The sequence below is a fragment of the Acinonyx jubatus genome, chromosome E1 (assembly GCF_027475565.1).
Source record: "Acinonyx jubatus isolate Ajub_Pintada_27869175 chromosome E1, VMU_Ajub_asm_v1.0, whole genome shotgun sequence".
NCBI lineage: Eukaryota > Metazoa > Chordata > Mammalia > Carnivora > Felidae > Acinonyx > Acinonyx jubatus.
The window spans coordinates 1,902,356-1,922,886 of record NC_069397.1 but is presented as its reverse complement, the minus strand read 5'-3'; the positions used below and the strand labels follow the sequence as shown (position 1 = coordinate 1,922,886).

At 61.5% G+C, this 20,531-nt stretch overlaps 3 protein-coding genes and 1 long non-coding RNA gene across 16 annotated transcripts in view; 1 reads left to right on the top strand and 3 right to left on the bottom strand.

Moving 5' to 3' along the window:
* Positions 1-2,460: 2,460 nt before the first annotated feature.
* On the bottom strand, positions 2,461-5,087 carry CE1H17orf49 (chromosome E1 C17orf49 homolog). 3 transcript variants are annotated; one of them, XM_027047444.2, is made up of 6 exons: positions 4,928-5,087; positions 4,636-4,730; positions 4,094-4,195; positions 3,278-3,468; positions 2,970-3,074; positions 2,461-2,725 (listed from the first exon to the last, which is right to left on the bottom strand). In XM_027047444.2, the coding sequence occupies exons 1-6, from the start codon at positions 4,946-4,948 to the stop codon at positions 2,661-2,663; spliced, it is 579 nt and encodes a 192-aa protein (XP_026903245.1). In that variant the 5' UTR covers positions 4,949-5,087; the 3' UTR covers positions 2,461-2,660. The 3 variants fall into 3 exon arrangements, with proteins under 3 accessions (XP_026903245.1, XP_053068239.1, XP_053068240.1); XM_053212264.1 differs by having other exon boundaries at positions 2,461-2,721; positions 4,928-5,086; XM_053212265.1 differs by lacking the exon at positions 4,094-4,195.
* A 202-nt stretch (positions 5,088-5,289) lies between these two features.
* RNASEK (ribonuclease K) lies at positions 5,290-6,933 on the bottom strand. The gene is made up of 3 exons (XM_015069465.3): positions 6,713-6,933; positions 5,982-6,058; positions 5,290-5,627 (listed from the first exon to the last, which is right to left on the bottom strand). Exons 1-3 carry the CDS (start codon positions 6,788-6,790, stop codon positions 5,486-5,488), a joined length of 297 nt encoding a protein of 98 aa, XP_014924951.3. The 5' UTR covers positions 6,791-6,933; the 3' UTR covers positions 5,290-5,485.
* Positions 6,934-6,951: 18 nt separating this feature from the next.
* LOC113595951 (uncharacterized) overlaps positions 6,952-20,531 on the top strand; it is a 59,031-nt gene continuing 45,451 nt past the window's right edge. Inside the window, exons 1-2 of the long non-coding RNA XR_003416630.2 lie at positions 6,952-7,345; positions 9,267-9,347. This is a non-coding gene — a long non-coding RNA (uncharacterized LOC113595951). The remainder of the gene's footprint in view (positions 7,346-9,266; positions 9,348-20,531) is intronic.
* On the bottom strand, positions 8,625-20,130 carry LOC106972408 (polyunsaturated fatty acid lipoxygenase ALOX12). 11 transcript variants are annotated; one of them, XM_053212254.1, is made up of 15 exons: positions 19,872-20,127; positions 19,168-19,372; positions 18,039-18,120; positions 17,835-17,957; positions 17,633-17,736; positions 17,225-17,385; positions 16,264-16,407; positions 15,305-15,514; positions 13,001-13,087; positions 12,617-12,786; positions 11,940-12,002; positions 11,721-11,842; positions 9,571-9,671; positions 9,280-9,450; positions 8,625-9,175 (listed from the first exon to the last, which is right to left on the bottom strand). In XM_053212254.1, the coding sequence occupies exons 1-15, from the start codon at positions 20,004-20,006 to the stop codon at positions 8,996-8,998; spliced, it is 2,058 nt and encodes a 685-aa protein (XP_053068229.1). In that variant the 5' UTR covers positions 20,007-20,127; the 3' UTR covers positions 8,625-8,995. The 11 variants fall into 11 exon arrangements, with proteins under 11 accessions (XP_053068229.1, XP_026903239.1, XP_026903238.1 ...); XM_027047438.2 differs by lacking the exon at positions 11,940-12,002 and having other exon boundaries at positions 8,626-9,175; positions 11,721-11,806; positions 19,872-20,125; XM_027047437.2 differs by lacking the exon at positions 11,940-12,002 and having other exon boundaries at positions 8,627-9,175; positions 19,872-20,122.

Here is a 20,531-nt window from a genome sequence, read left to right as displayed (position 1 = left end):
TTGACCTCCTGGCCCCTAGCCCTCCGAGGAGTGCCCCCCGGTCTGGAAGCCAGGTTTCCTGGACCCTAGCCCCCGAGCGGGGGGGCCTGGAGAGCCGGGGAGGAGGAAGGAGGGAGTGACTTCCAAAATTGGCATCGGGACAGAGCAGGGCTGGCGGGAGGCAGGTGAAAGACGGAATTTTCCTGAAAAAATGGGGGTATCTGAGGACCCCAAATTTGGGGTGCTGGTCCAGGACCGTCCTGCCAACATCCTAGATTTTTTTGGGATTTTTTGGGGCCCCCGGGACCCCTCTAGATGGGGTGAGGAATGTAGTGTTGGGGGAATCTGACTGGGGCATTGCAGCTGCCTCTCCCGCCGAGTTGGAGACGGATGGGCTGGGACGGGTTTGGGGGGGTGTCCCCAATTCTGACTGGGAATGGAGGAACCCCCTTCTGAGCTCTCTTGTGGGGGTCCCCCCTCCCTAGGGCACTCCCCACTCCCTGAGCCAGCCGAGAGGAAGGAGGCCAGCGATGCGACTGGGGCGGCTCCTTTCTCCTGCACCCCAAATGTGAGGGATGCACCCCAAATTTTGCTCCCTTCAAAATAGGGGACCAGGATCTCAGGGGAGAGTAGCTGAGGTAAGTGGGGAGGAAAGTGTCCCCTGTTTTCAGGAGAGACGTGGCGGTTGGGGGGGAGGTTTGGAGGTGCGTGTTGGGGTGGGGTTGGGCTTTGTCAGTCCTGGAAGTGAGGGGACGATTGGAGAGGCTTTCTCTTGTGCCCCTCGAGTGCAGTCCGCCAGGTGGAAACCAAAGGCTGAGTCCCGAAGGCCCCCCAACATCCCCGGCCGTCAGCATGGTGTTTGATTTCTGTTTCACCCCCACAAAGGCTCTGCCGAGAATTGGGAGCTGGGGGCAGCTGCTCAGTTTGGGGGGCTTTGGAGAGGGTGGGGTGAGGACCAGGAGGCCCTGGCAGGATTTGGTAGAGGACAGACAGGGGTCTCAAGGGAGGGGGTCTGGCACCCCCCCGGGGCCCAAGCAGACTGCTTACACCCACCATCTTAGATCTTTTTGATTGCTAAGAGTTTTGGGGGGTGTGTCGGCAGGGGGGTGGTGGTAAAGGGTGGAATGGGACGAAGGAAGACTTCAGGGTTTCAGAGGATGTTATTTTGATTTGTGGAAGGCCTCTGGGCCCCTAGATCGTGCTTCCTGTGGGGTGCTTCTAAAAATCAAGTCCTGGGCAGGAGGAAGAGGCTGAGGGGAGGCCTAGGGTGGGGGTGGGGACAGGCATGTGTGTCTCAGCTTAAACGTGGCTTTCTGGGGTGGGCCCGCCTTCCTGGGCCTGCTGGATGGGCTGATGGGGGTGGTCGCAGGGGGCAGGGCGGGGGTCCCGGGGGGCGGCGGGGAGCTGGAGCAGTGCTGGGGGTTGAGTACCTGGCCCCCAGGTCCAGGCAGCCCTCTTCCTGGGCCCTGCTGCTCCCCTTTTCCCCCTGGCCTCCATTTCCTGCCTTGGACCTCCATCTTGTGGCAGGCCCGGGGCCCAGGGCGACTTCCGGCCCCCCTCTCCCGACCATGTTCCGGCCCCACCACCTCTGGACTGCCAACTCCCAACCCTGCTGTCCTTGGCCTTCTGTCTCTCCTTGCTTTCTCTCGGGTTCTGACCCAGGGAGGGGAGGAACGGACACAGGAAGCCTCGGGGCCCTGCCCTCGCCGAGTCGGCAGGCAGTGTGTTGGCCCCCACGGTCATTCCCCGCTTCCTCTGCCCCTGACCCCACCCTAGGGATCCCCTGAGCAGAGCTCCTGCAGAGGGAAGATGGCTCCAGCCTTATCACCACTGCGAGCTCGCCCCATAGGCCCCCGTCGGCGCCCGGCCCCCGTTTCTTATTCTCCCCAACCCCTCTTGAGGCCACGTTTGCCTTGTGAGCCTTGTCTATGTCCCTGCTCTGGGTGCCGGGGTCTTCACAGCCCCGTCCCGTGATCTCAACCCACCCCAGTCCTGCCCCCGCCCCAGCAGCACACTGTGGTTTGTACGGCACTGTGGCCACGTCCAAACCACACTGTGGTGTTAGAGCGAGGGTGGGGGAGGCACCGCTGAGGCTTGGCCCGGGGAGGCCACCCCGGAGAAGCGACACAGAAAACATCTGGGCCTTCTTGTGAGGTGTTGTGGGGGGGGGGGGGGGGATGAAAGCACTGGAAATAAGCCCCTCTGAGATCCCCAGGGCAGCCTCAGGAATACTGACCGCCAGAGACCCTGGGAGCTCAGTTCTGCCTTCGGAGAGCAAAGTGGAGTCTTTGTTGCCCACGCCCAGCTCCCCTGGCTCTAGCAGCACAGAAATATTGGCACTGGGAAGAGAGTCTGCCAATATTGGCTGTGCTGCTCTAGGCAGGGTGGTGAGAACTTCCAGAAGGGGCTGAGCCCCGTGGGGCTGAGGGGAGAGGCACCCGCCCGTGGCGCTCCAATGATGTTAGGCTGCAGGCACGGAGCTGAGAGGAGAATCTTTATTGTTTTCGGTATAAAAACGTCCGTCCGATGGAGGTCAAAGGGGCTGGGGGTAGACGCTCATACGGGAACAGCAGGGGGCGCAGCCCCAGCAGCCTCGTGGGCCGTGCTCTGCGGGCCCGCTCAGAGTCCCAGGCGATCCACAGGTCCAGGGTGAACAGTGAGAGGGGTCAGAGGTGGAAGGCTCAGCGAGAGAGCAGAGGAGGGTCGGCAGAGGTCACGAGAAGGCCCGAATCCAGGGTCAGGCTGTCTGGAACAGGAAGCAAGATGGGCCGAGACGGGGTGAGCCCCAAGAATGCCTCCGAGGCGACTCCTACCCCCCACATCACCCGGCTCTCTGCTGAGCCCGTCCCCCGCAGCGTGGACCGGAGGACCTTCTCTTCCGGAACCTCTGTACGAGGGGGCAGGGGGCTCCTGTGGAGACCCTCCCCTAGCATCCGAGTGAGCGCCCCCCCCCCGCCCCGTAGCTGGTGTGGGAGGAGGAGGACGCCTACCCTGGTCGAAGTTGAGTTTCTTGGCCGGAGGGGTTTCTCCTAGCCCTTCAATGTCCACCAGGTCACTATTGGCGTCTGGGTCGTTCAGAGCGCTGAGCGTCCCATCTGGGGGCGGCGGTGTGGGGGTGGAACATCGACTGGGTTCTAGGTTCTCTGACTGCCCCCCAGCTTCCCAGAGCTTCGAGCTCCCCCTCCCTCTGCCCTCTCAGCCACTCTCTGGGAACACTGACGGGGAGAGGAAGGGACATTTGTCCTTCCCTGGCCCAAGCCCGATTCTCCCACTGAACCTTCAGCCCCACAGCCCTCACCGGCCTTCTGTTTCTTTACGGGGGGGGCCCCGGCCTCAGGGACACTGGAGCTGCTTGGTGGAGGGGCGGCTGGAGGAGGCGACAAGACACCAGATGGCACCTTCTTGGGCCCTTTCTTGGGTGACTCGGCCGGAAGAGGGATGCCGGAGTCTTCGTACACCTTACGCTTCACGGTGGCCTTTATCTGGGCCCTGAAGAGAAGACAGAGCAGGTTAGGGAGGGAGTCCTGGGGAGACTGAAGGAAGAAGGGAGGGGAGGGAAGGGGCAATGGGCCATTCTGAAGGAACACTGGGAGCCCCTCCACAAGAATCTGGTTAGGGCCCCGGCCCTTTGGTAGGGTTCTCGTTTTCCTGAGGCTTTGCACGCGCTTAGGGCGGCTGGAATCTGAAGAGTGGACTCCCTGAGCTGAGTGGCGGAAAGGCCCGCGTCCTAATTCTCTTCCGGGGCGGAAGGCTCCCAGGTGAACCTTGGTGACCGACCGACAGGTAGAGGGGGACTTATCAGCGGATCCTGATCAACTCGTTCGGAATCACAATGTCCCCTCCAAGGAGCCGCGCAAACAACCAGAGAAGTTCCGGTTGTTGGGGATCTCAGGCGGCCCCCGCCCCGAGATTAAATTCTTGGGAGGTCCTGTTACCCCGGCGGTTCAGTTAACTTCTGACCAAACTCTTCGCGGAGGTGCTAACAGAGCCGGCAGCGAGGTAGGAGGGCTGTCGAGCTGGAAGGGAGTTCTCGGGAAGGTGGACCTCGGGCTGGCTCGGGTGCGGTGGAAGACAGTGCCCACCCCCCCCTCCTCTGCCGGCCACCCTCCCTCACACTGTCCGTTCCTTGATGACACAGCTGATGTGATTAAGATCGTCCCCAAACCGCTTCACAGCAGCCCTCAGCATCTCTATCTCCGTCTCCGTCCACTTGGCGCTGTCAGAGGGGAAAGGGGGAACAGCGAAAGTGGGAAGGGGGGTGCGCAGCCAGCCCCCAAGCCTCCCCCGCAGGCCCTGGGGCCCCTTCCGTGGATCCCTAAAGAGGGCTTTCTTAAAAAATAAACAAATAAAAGCTCTTAACGCCCCGTGGGAATCCTGAGGACCCCCAAGCCTCTCCCCCAGGCACGTGAAGCGGCGGCTGTAAGCAGCCGGCGCAGACCCATCCGACCCGCGGGGGTCTCAGGGACAGAACCCCGCGCGCGGTGCGCAGGGGACCCCCCCGGCTCTGCGGCCGCCGGCTCGCGGCAGGGGTTCCGGGTCTGGAGCCTCCAGTCTGCGCTGCTACCTGTCATTCCCTCATCCGACAGTCTTTATTCACACCGGCGAGCTGCCACCTGTCCCGGCCCCACGGAGTCCGCGCGCCCCGCGCTCACGTACCCCGCGGGGGAAGAGTCGGCCACGGGATGCAGCTGCATCGTCAGCTCCCCGAGCTTCGTGAAGGCGGCGCCCGCCGCCGAGAAGATCTCCCCGACCTGGGGGCGGGGCAGCGTCACGGGGGGCCGGCGCACCCCCCCCCCCCCCCAGCGCCCGCCCGCCCGGAGCCCCTGGCCCCACCCCGGCCCGGCTCCCGCCCGCCCCCCGCCTCGGGCGGAAGAGTCGGCACCAACGGGGGAGGGGGGGCCGCCCTCCCGTGGCCGCCAGGGAGCGCTGTCCGCGAGCGAGGGCGAACCTTCGTGGACGCTGACGTCATGGTCCCGCGCGCCTCCTCACGGAGACGCCGCCGCCGCCGCCGCCGCCGCCTGGCCGGGACCACGGAGCCGGGCGACCGAGGCGCTCGGGCCCCCGCGCAGGAAGTCCCGCCCCCTCCGCCGCCGCCGATTGGCTCCCGCTCGGCCGCTCCCCCCACTCGCCAGCAGCCGAGGCTCGGGCGGCCCCGGGCGAGCCGAGGGCCGACGGTGGAAGACACCGCCTCACTTCCGGCCCGGCCTCACTCCACTTCCGTCGGTGCGTCGAGACTCCGGGTGTGGACACCGGCCTCCAGCCCCCGTGCCCGCCCCCCCCCCCACTCCGACCCAAGCACAGACACGAGGCTGAAGGGAGCGGTTTCGCTTTATTGTGGGGGGGGGGGGTCAGGGAGGCCGCCTCCCTCCGCCGGGGAAGGAGCGATTCAATCTCGGCGCGGGGAAACCCGGTCCCGCAGGGGGCGCCGGAGTGGGGACGCGGGTGGGAGGGCTGGGAGAGTCTTTAAATAGAGGAGGGGGCCGCAGAGGGGAGGCGCGACGATGCTCTAGCGCACCATGTACTCCTTGCGCTTATTGAGTCGAACTTGGCAGAAGGAGAAGCCCCCGAGGAGGAGATAAAGGCCCGCGGCGATGAAACAGTTGTAGCTGACTCGCTCGTAAAGGTCATATATTTTCTGGGGGTCTTTCCTGGGGGTGGGGGGGAGATTAGGTAGTGAAGTGTCAGAAACCATCCAGCAGCCAACATTTACTGGGCACGGTGTGCCAGCCACCATTCTAGGCGCTTCTACACGTACTATTCGGGCTTCCTCCTAACCCTCTGGGGTGACCCCTATGACAGCATCCCCTTGGCAGAGGTGGATGGCGGCGCAGAGAAGTCAAGGAATATCCCTAAGAAGCCACGCCTAAAGCGGTGGGTTTAGCATGGCCACTCAGGTCCGACTCCACGACCGCTAGGGAGACTACTAGCCGTCTGCACTCAGCTCCCTCGCCTCGGGGCCCCAAGCACCCCGCCACCAGCCCCGCCTCTCCCACCTGACTTACTCAAAATCTTTCTCGGTGAAGGGGACGTCCTCTATTAGCACAGCGGAATGGACGTTGAAAAAGATTCCGAGCATTATCTGAAAAGAGGGAATGGTCTGGTGGGTGAACCCAGGCACCGAACCTGCTCACTGTCTAAACTCCTCCCACTTCTAATGTTGCCACAACATCTGGATTTGGGCACTACCGGAACGAGCTGGGATTCGAGTAGTTGTTGCCGGATTCGGGCTCAGTCACCAGGAATAGGGCGCTGAGTCGGTGACGGAGACGGCTCGGCTGGTGCAAGGGCAGGAATAGTGAGCAACCCAGATTATCCTCTTGTCCAGGGGCGTCATTATCACGGGACGGGGAGGAAATCAGCCCTTCTGAGTATTTCTTCCTGGAGGGGGGCGGGTAGTCCCAAGGGCCCCGCTACCCATTTCGGGAACAAGCGCTCCCTTGCCCCACTGCCCTCTACTCAGCGCAGGCGTCTCTCAAGACCCCAGCTCGTCTTCCTCCTACCTTGAGGGGTCTCCAAATTTACCAGCCGCGGCTCCCGTTCCCAGCTTCGTCTCCCTCCCGCCCCTTTAAGTTCCCCATTTCTCAATCTCAAGTGTCTCGTCCTCCAGCGGATAATCAGCCTCCCCCTTCAGCCTGCCTGCTGCTTCCTACGGCCCGGACTCTCCCAGCCTTTCCAGCCCTCCAACACTGGGGCGCGACGGGCCCTCTCCGGCTCTCGCCGGCGGTCCCCTCACCAACATGATCACTCCCCAGGCGCTGAGGACGATGCCGCAGGCGGCCAGCTTGGGCCCACAGCACAGAAGCGACGCCATGGAGAAGGGGGTCGGGGGAACACCTAGTCGCGTGCCGAGCGGAAAGGCGGTGAGACGGAGGCCCGGATGCGCCCGGGGAAAGCGAGCTGGACTTGGGGGCTCGCGCGGCGGAGGACGGGCCGCCGGGAGCGCAGCCGAGGGGGCGTGGCCTCCGGTCCCAACCATCGCGCCGGGGGACGCCGGGCGGACTTCGCTGGGCGCCTCCAGGCTCTCCCGGATCTCCGGCGGAGCGGGAGGCGTGTGAGGCCGAGACGGCCCCCCAGCAACCCCTCATGATCTATGTAGCTGGGGCGCGGATTATTGTCGGAGCAACGCCTCCGCTTTCTTGGTCACCCCCCGGCCCAGGCTGGAATGGGAGGACCCAGCGCGCCACGTGACCGAATACCGCGCGTCACGTGACGAGGAAGCAGCGCAGCGGCGCCCGGGGAAGGAGTAGCTCTGGCGGAGCTTCCAGTAACCGTGGCGTCGGGCCCTGAGGCGCGCAGGATTGGAGCTACTCGAATTTTCCCCCTCAGATACGCTAGTTGCGGGTGGTGTCCCGTGATGGGGGGCATGGTAAGTGACACATAGGGATTTACACCGAGAAAGACCGCCTCTATCTCCTTTTTTCTCATCCCTGCCTTTAAAAATAGATACTCTGACACGATGAAAGGAGATAGGAGCCCCTTCCCGAGGCCAAGCGTGCAGTCGTGGCCAGGAGGCTTCAGAATTGAAGGCTCTTAGCATCGGGAATCCTTAAGTCACGTTTTGTTACCAAACGCAGAATACTGAATGGTTCAGGATGCCCAAACCCAGGAGAAATGCGGGGCGTTAGGAAAAGTCTCGGGAAAACAGACTCCGTGAACATGCTGTGTGTGTAGGGGGAGTGGTCTTGCCAAATGTATTTGGAGAAAGGAGTAAGTACACCAAAGGGACGCCACTTTGCTTCCCTGCTGCGTGCGAACCACGGAAAGTGATCATAGGCCCCTTGAATAAGGTGTAGGGCACAAGACTTTAACAATGGGAATCGATCACCCACTCCGAGGAGAAAGCTTGTCTACTTCACTGGCGAGGGGCAGGTTTGTGAGAATTGTTTAGGGAGCTAGGGTGTTTGGAGAACACCGTTTTCTACTGAGCCCGTTGTACCCATTCTAGTGAGGGCAGTGATCCACCGCATAATCGAGAGGGGGCTATTTTGATCCCGAGACCCCAAGGGCTCTTAGCATCGGGAATCCTTAAGTCACGTTTTGTTACCAAACGCGAAGAAACACTGTGTCCGTGATTAGAACAACTTTGTGGTACTTTTTCCCCCGTTTATTTAATGCATATCATTCTGAAACAGGTTGTGAGAAAGAACTTGAATCCTGGGAAACACAGACCCTGGGATACCAAAGGAGCTGGGAAAGTGGCCTTGGGACATGAATTTCATGCCTCCTGTGCTTGAGACTGGCAGAGGTGGTTGGGGGGGGGGGAGAGCCATCAAGGCACGCGGGTGTTTATTTTGCCCAGGAGCATCATTGTTACTCAAGGGCCTTTGGGGTAGGTGTGCAAATAGGGGGAACAGGGTGGAGGGGACGTTGCCAAAAAACGGAGGCAGGAAGATTTAAGTTGGCCACTCCGCAGGAAGTCTAGCTCCCGGGAAAGGAGAATTAGTTGAGGTAGTTGATTTATCCAAGAAACCTCCGAGAGGTTCTCTGGAACCGTTTTTGCAGAGTAGGGGCAGTGCCTCAGGCTAGCGCAGAGCATCCCCAGGCAGGTCCCCCCACTGCGGGTTAAATCGAGCCCACAGTCTGTGCGGGTCCATCCAGCAAAACACCAGGTTTTCTTGCATTTCTAAATGGTTGACTAAGCCAAAAGAAGAAGACCGTCTTGTGACACTCTGAAGTTCATATTTCACGGCTCATAAGTACAGTTTTACAGGAGCACAGCGACACCTCATTTCAGTGACCTATCGTCTGTGGCTGCTTTTGTGCCGTTTCGGGACCGTTAAGTGGTTGTGACAGAGACCGCGTGGCCTGCAAAGCCTGAGACATTTATTGCTGGCCCTTTACAGAAAAGGTTTGCAGCCCCCCGGACTGGTGGGGACTGGTGGGATACTGACGTGGGGGCTTTAGTTGGGGGGAGAGAGTAGAGCTTTAGCAGCAGAGACTGGACTCCTGGAAATTCCAGATGAAGCATCGGCACTAGCGCGGATCTGAAGGCCTCCAGGCGGGGGCGCCCTAGAGCTCAGATGGTAACACTGTTCTCTATGCGGCTGGGCCTCAGGTAGTCGTAGGGCAGGTCCACTTGTGCATTCCGGGCTGTGATCTCTCTTTCTAAGTTTTCCAGATCTGTTTGGAATTGGCTTAATACAGCCTTGGCCTTGGGGCTTGAGAAATACTTTTCTTTGTGGTGCCCCAGAGGTACCTGGGAAAGAACAAAGCGTCGGTCAGTTTCTAGTCCAAAGGCAGAAGCATGCAGACCCTCACTCTCATGTCTCCCTTCTGACTTTTCCCAGAGTCCTGTCTCACCATGTCTGGCTGGCGGCGACCCAGGTGCCACGTGATGGTCATTTGAAGACAGGCCTGTCGGATGTCAGGTAGTGAGCCCATCACTGTGGCCATTTTCACGTCTTCCTTGGTCGTGGGTGGGGGCATCCGCATGGTGCACGGGGCGTTAGGGACCCAGGCGTACCAGTCCAGCTGGGGGAAGAAACTGCAAGCCTAGGGTCCTGGTACTTCTGCTTGGAACCCCCGTCTCTCCCTTGGGAATCCCAAGGTCCGACACTTGCCTTCGGGGACCCGGGCTGCCGGCTGTCATACCTGGCCCTGGTTGATGGCCCCGTGCTGGGCAGTGCAAGTGAAGACGCACATCGTAAGGAAATGACAGAGCTGACTCTGGGACTGGAAGGAGGCAGGGAAACCTGGGCAGAGAGGAAGGGGGTTTGGAGGCTACGGCCGGAGAGGAGAAACCTGAAGGCTGACGTCTTGGGATGTCTGCACCACTCGGGGTTGAACTGCACAGGTCCGCTTATGTGTGGGTTATTTACCGTACAGTATTACAAATGTATGCTCCTTACGGTTTTCTTGACGTTTTCTTTTCCCTAGCTCGCTTTATCGTCAGAATACAGCACATGATAACACAGAACACACAAAATACATGCTAATTGACTGTTTATGTTACTGGTAAAGCTTCCGGTCAACGGTAGGCTCTTGGTAGTGAAGTTTTGGGGGGAGTCAGAACGTAGATGCAGATTTGTAACTGCTGGGTGTGTGGGGGAGGGTCGGTGCACTCACCCCTGCGTTATTTAAGGGTCACCTGTGTTTTGGCATTGATGGGTATTTGTTCCTTTATTCAAATATATTTGCATTAGATGTGAGTTTCAATTCAGGTTCAAGCAATAATATTTGGGTGCCTTAGACCAATGACTTAATCTCTCTGAACCCCAGTTTCTTCACCTGTAAAGTGTGGATGCCACCTGCCTTATAAAAGAGATAATGCATTGAAGTCACCTAATACATTATAAATTCTCAATAAATAATAATTATTATTATTACGGAAGGGTTGGGGGTGAACAGCTCTGACTGATAGAATATCTTCTGCCTCAAAAAGGGGTTAAGAATTTAGGGATGTTTCCTCCTACTCTGGAACAAGGGCATTATAAGTATCTGAGTTACAAGGTGAGGATTATGAGAAGTCCCGTGTTCGTGGTGTCATGGCCAAGAGAAGGTTTCCACAAAGGTTGTCTCGGGCCACTGGTTTTACAGTGGAGGTGGGGACTCAGAGACCCAATTATCCTGTTAAGAGGAACATATATAATCACTCCCCTTCTGTAGATTAAAAAAAAAAATCAAAGACCAGAGAGATTAACCTGCTGGGCAGGATCCCGTCTTTGGGAAAAGGCAGAGGCTGACCTTGAACTCCGGGTCCTGACTGCTTTTCTCAAGCTGTTTTTAATTTTAGCACATTTCCTCTATAAAGGCTATCGGGAAAATTAGGCAAAGAGCACCATGAGAACCGGGGTGGGGGGTTGGAGAGGGGAAAAGAGAGAATGAGAGGCAGTCGGGGGAGATTAAAGCTGCCATATGAGTGTTTATTTTTATCTTCCAGATGTAGATGGTGGTTGGGAGGAGATGGCCAGGGAGAGGAAGAAGGGTTTTCTGGGACTGAGGTGTACCAGGGAAAGTTTGCCCCGGAAGGGGGAGTGTGGGCATTGGTTTATCGCCCACTGTACCCCCAGGGCCTGGCCAGAGCGGCTCCCCGGACGCAGGATGCCCGAAGGATGATTTCAAGCGGTCCCTGCTGGCCCGTGTGTGCTGGAGAGGGAGGATGGACCCGCCAAAAGCTGAGAAAAGCTGTGTCTTCCCCAGAGGTTAAAGCGCAGGTGGGGGTGCCAACGGCGGAGGCTAGATCTCGGCCGAGGGGAAGGGAGGCCAGATTGGCCTCGGAACCGGGACCCCGAGGGGCAGTGCATGGAGTTCAGGTCTGTGCCAAGGCGCGGACGGTGCTGAGTGTGCCCCAGATGTGACCGTGCACCGTGGGCGTGTGCAGTACACCCAGAGCGTGTGCACAGAAGCAGGAGGAGAAGGTGGGGAAGCTGAGTGCCGGACCCCGGGCCTCGGTGGAAAACTCACCCTGTTTGTATCGCATGTAGGAAAATAGCCACGAGGAGAGCACGGGAGCCCCAGCGGGACCCGGGCACGTCCCACCCTGGCTGTGGTCCTGGTCTTATCGGGCCCCCGTGCTGTGGCGGATTAGGGGCATCTGTGACTTGGGCTAGGGGATGGCAGTAAAGATTGATGGCCAGAGTCTCTGCGGAGGACAGTCCCTGGGTATCTGGAATTATCTTCAGTTCAGAACGGGATTCCGAAGCTTCATGCGTGGCTGGAGAGGGGGGTGTGGTGAGGGGTTGGGGCCTGAACCCAGAGGGGCAGGACTGAGATGGGGCTCCTGTCTCTGGGGAGGGTCCTACCTCGGTCCTGGGCCTGGCACAGCCCCACCTCGGTGATCTCCCGGCACCAGGCCTGCAGCTCAGGGTCCCCTCTCACGACGTCGTCCCTGTGGTAGAAAAGGCGGACGATGCCCTGCACGTACCTGCCCAGAGGAGAAGGGGCTGAGCTCCTTGAGGGGAGAAGGCGCCAGCCTCTGACCTCTACTCCCTTCCTGCGGCCTCTGCCCAGCTGACGCTCACTGTTTGTGGGGACAGGTCTTACCGGCGTTGTCTTGGGGGACGTTCCCTAGCTCTTTCCAAACGCTAGTTTAGAAAGGAAGGAAACGTGTGCCATTAGTTTTAAGAGTTCTGGACTCGTGAGGCACCTGGGTGCTCAGTCGGTTGAACATCCGACTTCGGCTCGGGTCATGATCTCACGGTTCATGGGTTCGAGCCCCGCATCGGGCTGTGTGCTGACAGCTCCGTGCCCGGAGCCTCCTTCAGATTCTGTGTCTCCCTCTCTCTCTGCCCCTCCCCCTCTCCCGCTCTTGCTCTATCTCTGTCTCTCAAAAATACAAATAAACGTTAAAACAAATAAATATATAAACAAACAGGGGAAAAAAAAAAGAATTCTGGACCCACGGCTGAAAAAGGCATTCTTCTGACAGAATCCCTGACTCCTTCAGACCCCGTGCTTTACCTGCCCACCCTTCCTGCACGTCCGCTGCCTCCTGACTCTTCCTGTCTCCCCAGGACTGAGCTCCTGTGCCTCCTGTCTGGACCTTCCAAAGTCGGACGCTTAACCGACTGAGCCCCCCAGGCACCCCTGGACCTTCTAGGTTTCATGTGGGAGTTTTGTCCCATGCTGACCTCAGGTCAGAGCCCCGCTGGCCCCCTCCCCGAAGCCCCTGAATTTCCCAGCCGCCACTCTCACCCACCGGGCAATGATCTCCCAGAGCCGTAGGGCGTCGTGGGCGTAGAGGGCACTTGGGATTCCCAGCAGGCCCCGCGCAGCCAGGTCGTCAGGAGGACAGAGGGAGCTGTAGGTCAGCTGGGCCATGGCCCGACGGAGCAAGTGCACGTGGCCCCCTCCGCCAGTGCTCACTGCCTGCGACAAGAGAGAAGAGAGGCCTTGAGGGAAAAGACCGAGCACGGTGTGCAGGGGCTCGGAGGTGGGGTTCCACATTTAAAGACACGAGCTTAGAGGGACAGGCGCGTGGGTTTAGGGCCAGGACGCTCCCACCGTCTGGGATCCTGAAAGTGGCGGGAGGTCACGGAATGCTGGGTGATGAGCCCCACCCCGTGGCCCGTCACCTCCTTACCTTATCAAATATTCCTCCTTCCGAGATGAGCTGGGATCTGGCCCGGGTGTTGATTTCCAAGGTATAGCGGATGTGCGGGATCAGGAGCTGGGGTGGAGGGGGTCGGGGGGGGGGGTTAGGGAGGCCACGCCTGGGTCTCTCCTCCTGGAGTGTGGCGCCAGGCCTGATGGCCCTCTCCCCCCTGGATGCTTTCCTCCCTGGTGCTGCTGGGACAGGCCTGTCTGTGCGTCCCTGAGCACTCACTCTCGTGCCCTCTGCTGCCCCGGGAGTCAGGCTGGGGCTGCAGCTGTTACCACTGCTCTTCATTACTCCCGCCTTGAGTGTACGTGTCCTTTTTATTTCCTTTCATATTTCTATCGTGCACATACTCCTAGCTTAAATTAGCCTCTCTCCTCGTTTGCAGAGCCACGCCCCCACCTGGCGCTGCAGTCCAGGGGAGGCGCCTTTCGGGGGGGGGGGTTCTGTGAGTCATGGGAGGGGCCATACTGAGCCACCTGCTTACACTGGTGGTGGGGGGGGGGGGGGGGCGTCGTCACATCTGCCCCAGCCCCAGGTTGGCGGTTAGGCCCCTGTAATCTTAATAGCTTTAAGAAACTGCTTTTTATTAGGCATGAAAAAGGCCGTCTGACCCCCACACGCGTTTCTTTGATCTCAGACTGTTTTGTGTTACTTCCGCCCAGGTCACGTGCAGGTTTCCTGAAGTGTGGGGTTCATCTGCACTGTAGATGCTGCACGCGGGGAATGACCCCGCTGATCCCCGAGTGTCCTAGAAAGCCCCAAGTCCACAGGGGGAGAGGAGATCCCCGAGGGCCAACAACCCTCATAACAGCCACAATAATCACAAGAGCGAATGTGCTTTGTGACTTTCAGCCCGTGGCACGCTGTGGCGTTACGTCCGCATATCCCCTCACAAACCCACAGCGGACCTCCCATCATCCCCGCTTGGAGTCAAGGACCCTGAGCGCGCATCTGGGAGGTGCCAAGGTCAGGATTCCAGTCTGTCCCCGCATCCAGATCCAGAGGCCGCGGGAGGAACCTTTGTGACGTTAGCAGCTTCGCTCTCCCGTGGGGCTGACGTGCCTCGGGGCAGCGTAGTGATGAGCGGGGCGAGGCGGGGACAGGGCTGCGCTAGTGACGGGGGGTCGCGAGCGTGAACAGAAGCCTAACCCACTCCAGAAGAGCGGAAGACGGCGACGCGGGGGCATCACGAGACCGGCAAGATCTGAGACTCAATTGCGCACGCTGGTGTCCCTCTTGTCTGTGTTGTCCCGGACTCGCGGGGGCCGCGGCTGCGCCCGGCCAGGCTTGGGGGAGGGGTGGAAGCCCCCAGCTGAAACCCCACGGTGGGGACTCACGTGCCAACCTGCCGACACTTCGGCGCCCCGTATTTAAAACTGGACACCCCGTCTTTGCTTCCAGACCGGCTCTTCTCCTGACCTTGCCGTTGCTGACAGCCAGCCTCATTCCGAAGCTGGTGTCAGCTTTGTCCCTCCCCACCGTGTCCCTGTACCTAAAGTGCCATCAAGACGTTGAGAACATTTTTAAGCAAGCACGAGGCTTACTTTGCTGCCTTCTGCCTAGCCATGGATCCTGAACTCGCTGTTCTATAAAATTTCACCACCTTCCAGGGTGTTCCCCCCACCCTGTGGGCTCCCAGGTGTCGTGGGAGCGTGGACCTCCAGCCTGTCTCCAGTCTCCCACCCGGGATCACTGCAGCCGTTGTCCCCTCCCTCCACGAAGTCTCTGCCTTCTTTTCGCTTTTCATTCACGCCCCCACCTTGCCAGCACGTGTCTCTGTGTGCCGGTCCTGGGCAGGCACAGGTAGCCTGCTGGGGCGTTCTCCCGGCCTTTTGATCTGTTCTGACTCGGCACGCTCTTCAGTCGCAGCAGAACATTCCCGTGAGTTCCGTGGTGCTCATAGGCTGTCTCTGGTGACATCAAATTCCAGGCCCAGTTACTGTTCTCCCGGGTGGCTCTCTGGGGCGTCACTTGCCTTCCCGGCCGAACAGTGACTCTCCAAAGGCGGGGACAAGGCTGCTGTCTTACTAACAACATTCCAGCTGTACTCCAGGCTCATCGCTACATCGTCAGCTCCCTGAGAATTTCAGAGCGTTCCCGAAGAAACGTTAAGTGACTTGACGTCATTAACACACGGGTTTCGGGCTGTACAGTCTTGCTCCTCGTCTCCCTGCTTTCGTTCACAAACTGATGTAAACGTTTTTGTGTTCCTGTGGCGCCACTTGGCATTGGGCTGTCTCCTCTCTCTGGGGTTGTGAACTGGGGCACGGAGGGGAGAGGACGTACCTTGAAGACGGGGTGCAGCCCTGGGAGGCACCTCATGGTGGCCACGGCGATGACCTCGGCCACCAGGTGAGTGTTGAGCAGATGATACTGGAGCTGGTGCAGTTGGAAATCGGAATTGCGGACCCAGATCTTTGCCAGGAGCCAGGCGAGCGGGGGATCCGAGGGCAGGAACAGCGGGGGCGCGGGGCAGCTGGGGCTGGGGGGCTGGATCTGCAAGAAGGAAATCAGACAGTTACTGAACTTCCGCCTGCTGTGTGGCATTCTGCTCGGCTCCGGGGCGGCCACGGCCAAGTACGGAAGGTGTTGCTCCCTGCAGGTTAGGGTCTAGGAGGAAGACCAAGGCCCCCTCCTACTCTGCCTCCCACCTGCACTGCGCACCGGTGCCCAGATGGTGGGGCGAGTGCAGGAGCGTCAGAAGCGGGGGGCCCAGCAAGCCTGGGCCCGAGCAAGGGTGGGCAATGGGAAGGAGAAGCTGGGTGTGTGAGACGGTGGGCAGGACTCGGTGACGGACCGGACCGTCGAGAACCGCGGGAGAAAGGGACTCGCGAGACAATGGGTGTTGAGTCAGGGGCCCTAGAGAGAGGAGAGGTCTCTCAGAGTGTGGCCCCCAAACCAGCAGCAGCTTTGGAACTTGTTAGAAATGCAGATTCCCAGTTCCTACCCCCAGGCCTACTGGACCCGAAAGTCTGGTGGGGGCACCCGGCCACCTGTGTTTGAACAGGCCCTCCCGTGACTGTGATGCCCACAAAAGTTTGAGAACCACCGGGTACAGGATGAGAATCCAGAAGGCCAGTATGGCTCTCGAACAGAACGGGAACTTCCAGTTGGGTGAGCCAGCAAGCCAAGAGTGACAGGCGGACCGGCCGCTCTGAGTGAGGTGGGGGTGAGGGACAAAGAAGCTGGGAGCAGAGGTCGGGCGGACAGAGCCGTGTGGGGAGGGGGTGCCCAGGGCGCCTCACCTGGATGACCACGGGCAGCAGCTTCCCCTCGGGCCGCATCTGGAGCATGACGAGGGGGGCGGCCAGGTACTGCTTCTCTCCTCGGATCACGTTGGCCGGGATTCCGTCCAGCAGGCTGAAGTCAGCCTCAAACAGGGAACCGCTCTGCGGGGAGGAGGAGGGACACGCCCAAGGTTACGGTTGACGGTGCACCCCTGGGGGCCCAGGCGGAGGCCAGGCGACGGCCTTGATCTAGCTTCTTGCCATCATCCTGTGTCGGCACCAGAGCCCCACTGACAGGCCCGGAGCGTCTGGTCCCACCCCGTCAGGTTCGCTGAGCCAAGAAACGGAGCGTCACGTGCGGTTAGCGGATCTGGGCTCAGAGCCGGGCCCGCGTCCGGCCCGGTCTGTGTTACGGGTACCGGAAGCTGTCCTTTTGCCAGGCTGGCCGGTCCCCTTCGCCGTCACCCCTCGGTGCTCTGCTCCCTGTGTTTGGTCCCCACTAGCTTGGCAAACGCTCTTTCGCTTCCCGTCCAAATGTCTCCTTTTCGTCTGAGCGCCGCACAGAGGGCCCCTGGCCACGGCCGCCGCCGAATCCAGCCGGCACGTGCGCACACCCGCACGGCCCTTCCAGACCCTGCTCTCCTCCAGGCAGCCTCCCCAGGTCTCGCCCACTGGCGGTGCCTTCTTCACCTTCGTCCCTGCCCACGGTGCCGGTGTCGGGAGTATGACGTCAGCCAGGGAACATCATCGTCCCTGCTAACGTCTCCGGCCCCGCCGGGGCCCTGGGAACTAGTCCGGTTTCCCCTCCGTGCCGGGAGCTCCTCGCGGCGCCCGTCTCCACGCTTTGCCATCCTCAGGCTCTCTGCACGGGGCTCCGCAGCCCAGCGCAGTGGGCGACCAGGCCTCCCTTCCCCTGACCCATCTTTGGTCCCTCGCCTTCACCGCTTCCCCCGCCCACACGGCCAAGGAGACCGAGTACCTGGAGTTCTCTCTCCAGCTGGGCCCCCAGCGCCTCGGTCCCCGAGGGCAGCACCAGCCGGGAGGGCAGGGAGGCGGAGCGTCTCAGCACCATGGGGTTGGCACCGTTGAGGAACTGGTAGCCGAAAAGTTCATCGTCCCGCCAGCAGTGGTGAACCCTCTCTGTGGGGCCAGGGGGAGTGGAGGAGGGGGTATTTGTCACCTCCCGGATGTCCCTCCCCTCCAGGCCCTACCCAGGCGGTTCAGGCACGTGACCACCCTGTCTGCGGCCCCTGGCTCGTCACTCTGGAGGCCTCTGTGACCTGGTCGGCCGACAGGGTCTGAGGAGTCAAGGGGACTATGGGGTGTGAAGGGCGGGTCACCCAGCGGGGCCATCGGGGACGTATCGAGACCTGGGGGAACCACTGACCAGCCAGGTCGCTCTTCTGGCCCCAGAAGATCTGGTCAAAATCCTCCAGGCGGCTCCAGGAGCTCAGGAGGGTGTAAACGCGCTTGAGGACCGTCTCCAGAGCCCTAGGACGGGTGTGGGGACGTGAGCCCAGCCCCTCGCGCGCTCCCGCCGTTGTCCGGTCTCCCCGCCCTGCTCCGCTCTGAGCCCCAGGCTTCCTCACCCTGCCTTCAGTGCCCACTCGAAGTCCAGCCTCTTTTCCTCATGGAACCTCGAGTTTGGAGGCAGGTCGTCCTGGCGTTCTGCCGCTATCGTCCGGGGTAACCCTTCCTTCCAGGTGGCCCAGCTGGGAGACAGGAGGGGACTTCAGGGAGGGTGTCTCCGTCAGCGAGAGGGGCGGGGCCCGGGGAGGGGGGACAGGGCTCACCAGTACAGTCTTCGTCTCTCCTTCAGCTCTTTCTCCCGATGCTTCTGGAACACGTCCAAGGCATTGTCTCCTGCCAGGCGCGCTGGGGAGACACGAAGGTGATTGGCCACACGGTTTTGCGTGGTCCTGGGCTCTCCCCTGCTTGTCCTCGTCTTAGCCCCGGTGGTCAGGGCCCGAGGGCCCCGTTCTGCTTTGTCGCTTCTGTCTCTCCCTGTGCCTCATGTGATCAGTCGCCCAGACGAGCGCTTCCCAGACCTGCCGGCCTTGCACTCCCCGGGGGCCCTCACCTCTGCGCTCAGCCCTTGCCCTGAGACACAAACCTCATGGTTGTCCCCCATGTTTGTGAGCCTGTCTTTCCCTCCCTGACCCTATTTCATCAATACCGGGGGTTGGATTCATCACCTTAATTAAGCTGGTAAAATCTGAATCACTCGTGTGACCGCACCTCTTTCTACCACGTATCAGCTTGGCTCAGTTTCACACGTCTGCACCCTCACCTGTCACACCTGCGGCTGTCTTCAGAAGCCATCGAGGAGCTGCTGGGTTGGCCTTCTTTCCCTCACTTCACCTTTGTCAGCCTCAGAGGCACAGTCTGTCTGTGTTGACGGGTTCCAGCTCTTCTCTGTGCCCGCACTCACCTGTGTCGGAGCCCCCTCTCAGGCGCCCATCCTTACCGTCCTTGTCCGTGTTGGTCTCAGGACTCGTCTGGAACAGTGACCAATCCGAACTGCCTCCTCCTCCGGCCCACTGTCGGGGTGCGCCCTGTCCCTCCCAGGGGTCTGCGTGCTTTCTCGGCCTGGTTCGTGGTCTTCCCCGAGCGGTCCCCTGCTGCGCATGCTGTCCTGACTGTCGCTGCCCTCATTTGTCCAGCCACACAGAGACCTGCCTTCCACTCTTTTCCATCAGTGCTGCAGCCCCCAGGCCCCTTCCTCTCATTGGAAGAGGGCTCTCCAGATCCTTCTTCCCCTCCAGTCGCCTTACTCTGTGTGTCACTTGGGGACTGAGAACTTTTCCCTGATCCTTGCCGTCTCCCTACCTCATCTGCCGAGCACCCACTGTTTTCAAGCCCCTCCTGGGGACCCCCGAGGTCCCCAGTGTCCATACCGCTTCCCCGCCCCCCACCCCTCACCGGTGCCCTCGGGCAGGCTCAGCACGTCCTGGCCTTGCAGCCAGCGGTAGCAGGGGAAGAAGGTGGCCTCCTCGCAGGCTCCGGGGCCGCGCACGGTGATGCAGTCGCAGAACCAAGCGTCGTCCACCAGCGAGTGGTGTTTGCGCAGCTTCACGAACTGCAGGGGCCCCAGGTCCTTGGGGACGTCGCGCTCGAACTCCTCCTCCTGCGGGGGCCACAGTCCGCGACACTTAGGAGCAGGGGCCCGGGAGAGGCCGTCTTCGTGGGGGTCGGGGGCGCCTTTGCGGAGCCCCCGCTGCCCAAGGCCTCCAGAGACGGCAGCCCTTGTTCCCCTCTCCGGACACCTGCGCGGCGCGGGCCCGGGAGGACGAGGGCGCGCGGGGCACGGCCCGCGGGGTCAGCGATCAGTGACTGAGCGTCGTCGCCCACATGGGCCCAGCCCTGAGCTGTCACCGCGCCCGCCCTCGGAGCAGCCTCTGGCGGGACCTCCGATCCCGCATTGACACCGGCTCTGGGGTCACTTGGGGAAGCCCAGTGGGGAGGCTGCGAGGACCGGAGGCAGAAGGGACTTGAGCCCGGCCCGGGCTCCGGCTCCTGTCTCCGCCGGCGCGACCTCGCCGTCGCTCGCCGCCCGCGTCCCCGCCGCCCTCCCGCCGCGAGCCCAGGCCCGGCCAAGGTCGGGGTCCCCGCTCGGGGCGTCTGACCTGGCCCCGCGCCGGCCGCAGGCGCAGCTCCAGCCGCGCCTCCCCGCGCGCCCCGACCAGCCACAGCTGCACGCGGTTGTGCGACCCGGAGAAGAGCCAGGCGCCGGTGGCCACGCCGATGCGGTAGCGGCCCATGGCGGTCCCGCCGCAGCTCGGGCTCCGGGGCCTGCGCGTGGGGATCGCCCAGGGCCGCCGGCGGCTGTCGGGGCGCCTCCGGCCGGTCGCGGGCCTTTAAAGAGGGGCCTGCGTCCCCGCCCCTTCGCAACTCTCGGGCGCTCCCCAGTCCCCGCCCCAGGCGAGCCCGAACCTGTGCGCGGAGGAGACGGCTGCGGGGGGGGGGGGGGGGGGGGGGGGGGGGCTCGGCTGGGGCGGGGCTGCGGGAAGATAAAGGGGGCCCGGTGGGCGGGGCCGAGAGGCTGGAGGCGCCCGCCGCAACGGCCAGCGGGGGAGGGGTGGGGCTGGGGCCGCAGGGTCGGGGGCTGCAAGGATGAGGCTCCAGGCCTTCGGGAAAGGGGGGAGGAAGAGGGGGTGAGGCGGTCTCGGCCTCCCTGGGCTGGCACCTGGGGAAGGCTGGCTGGGGGGCCGCGCTGGCCTCCGGTAGAAGGACCCCGGCGGGCCCGCGGCGCCTGGTTTCTGCCGCGTTGGAGCCCGGCCCTGCGA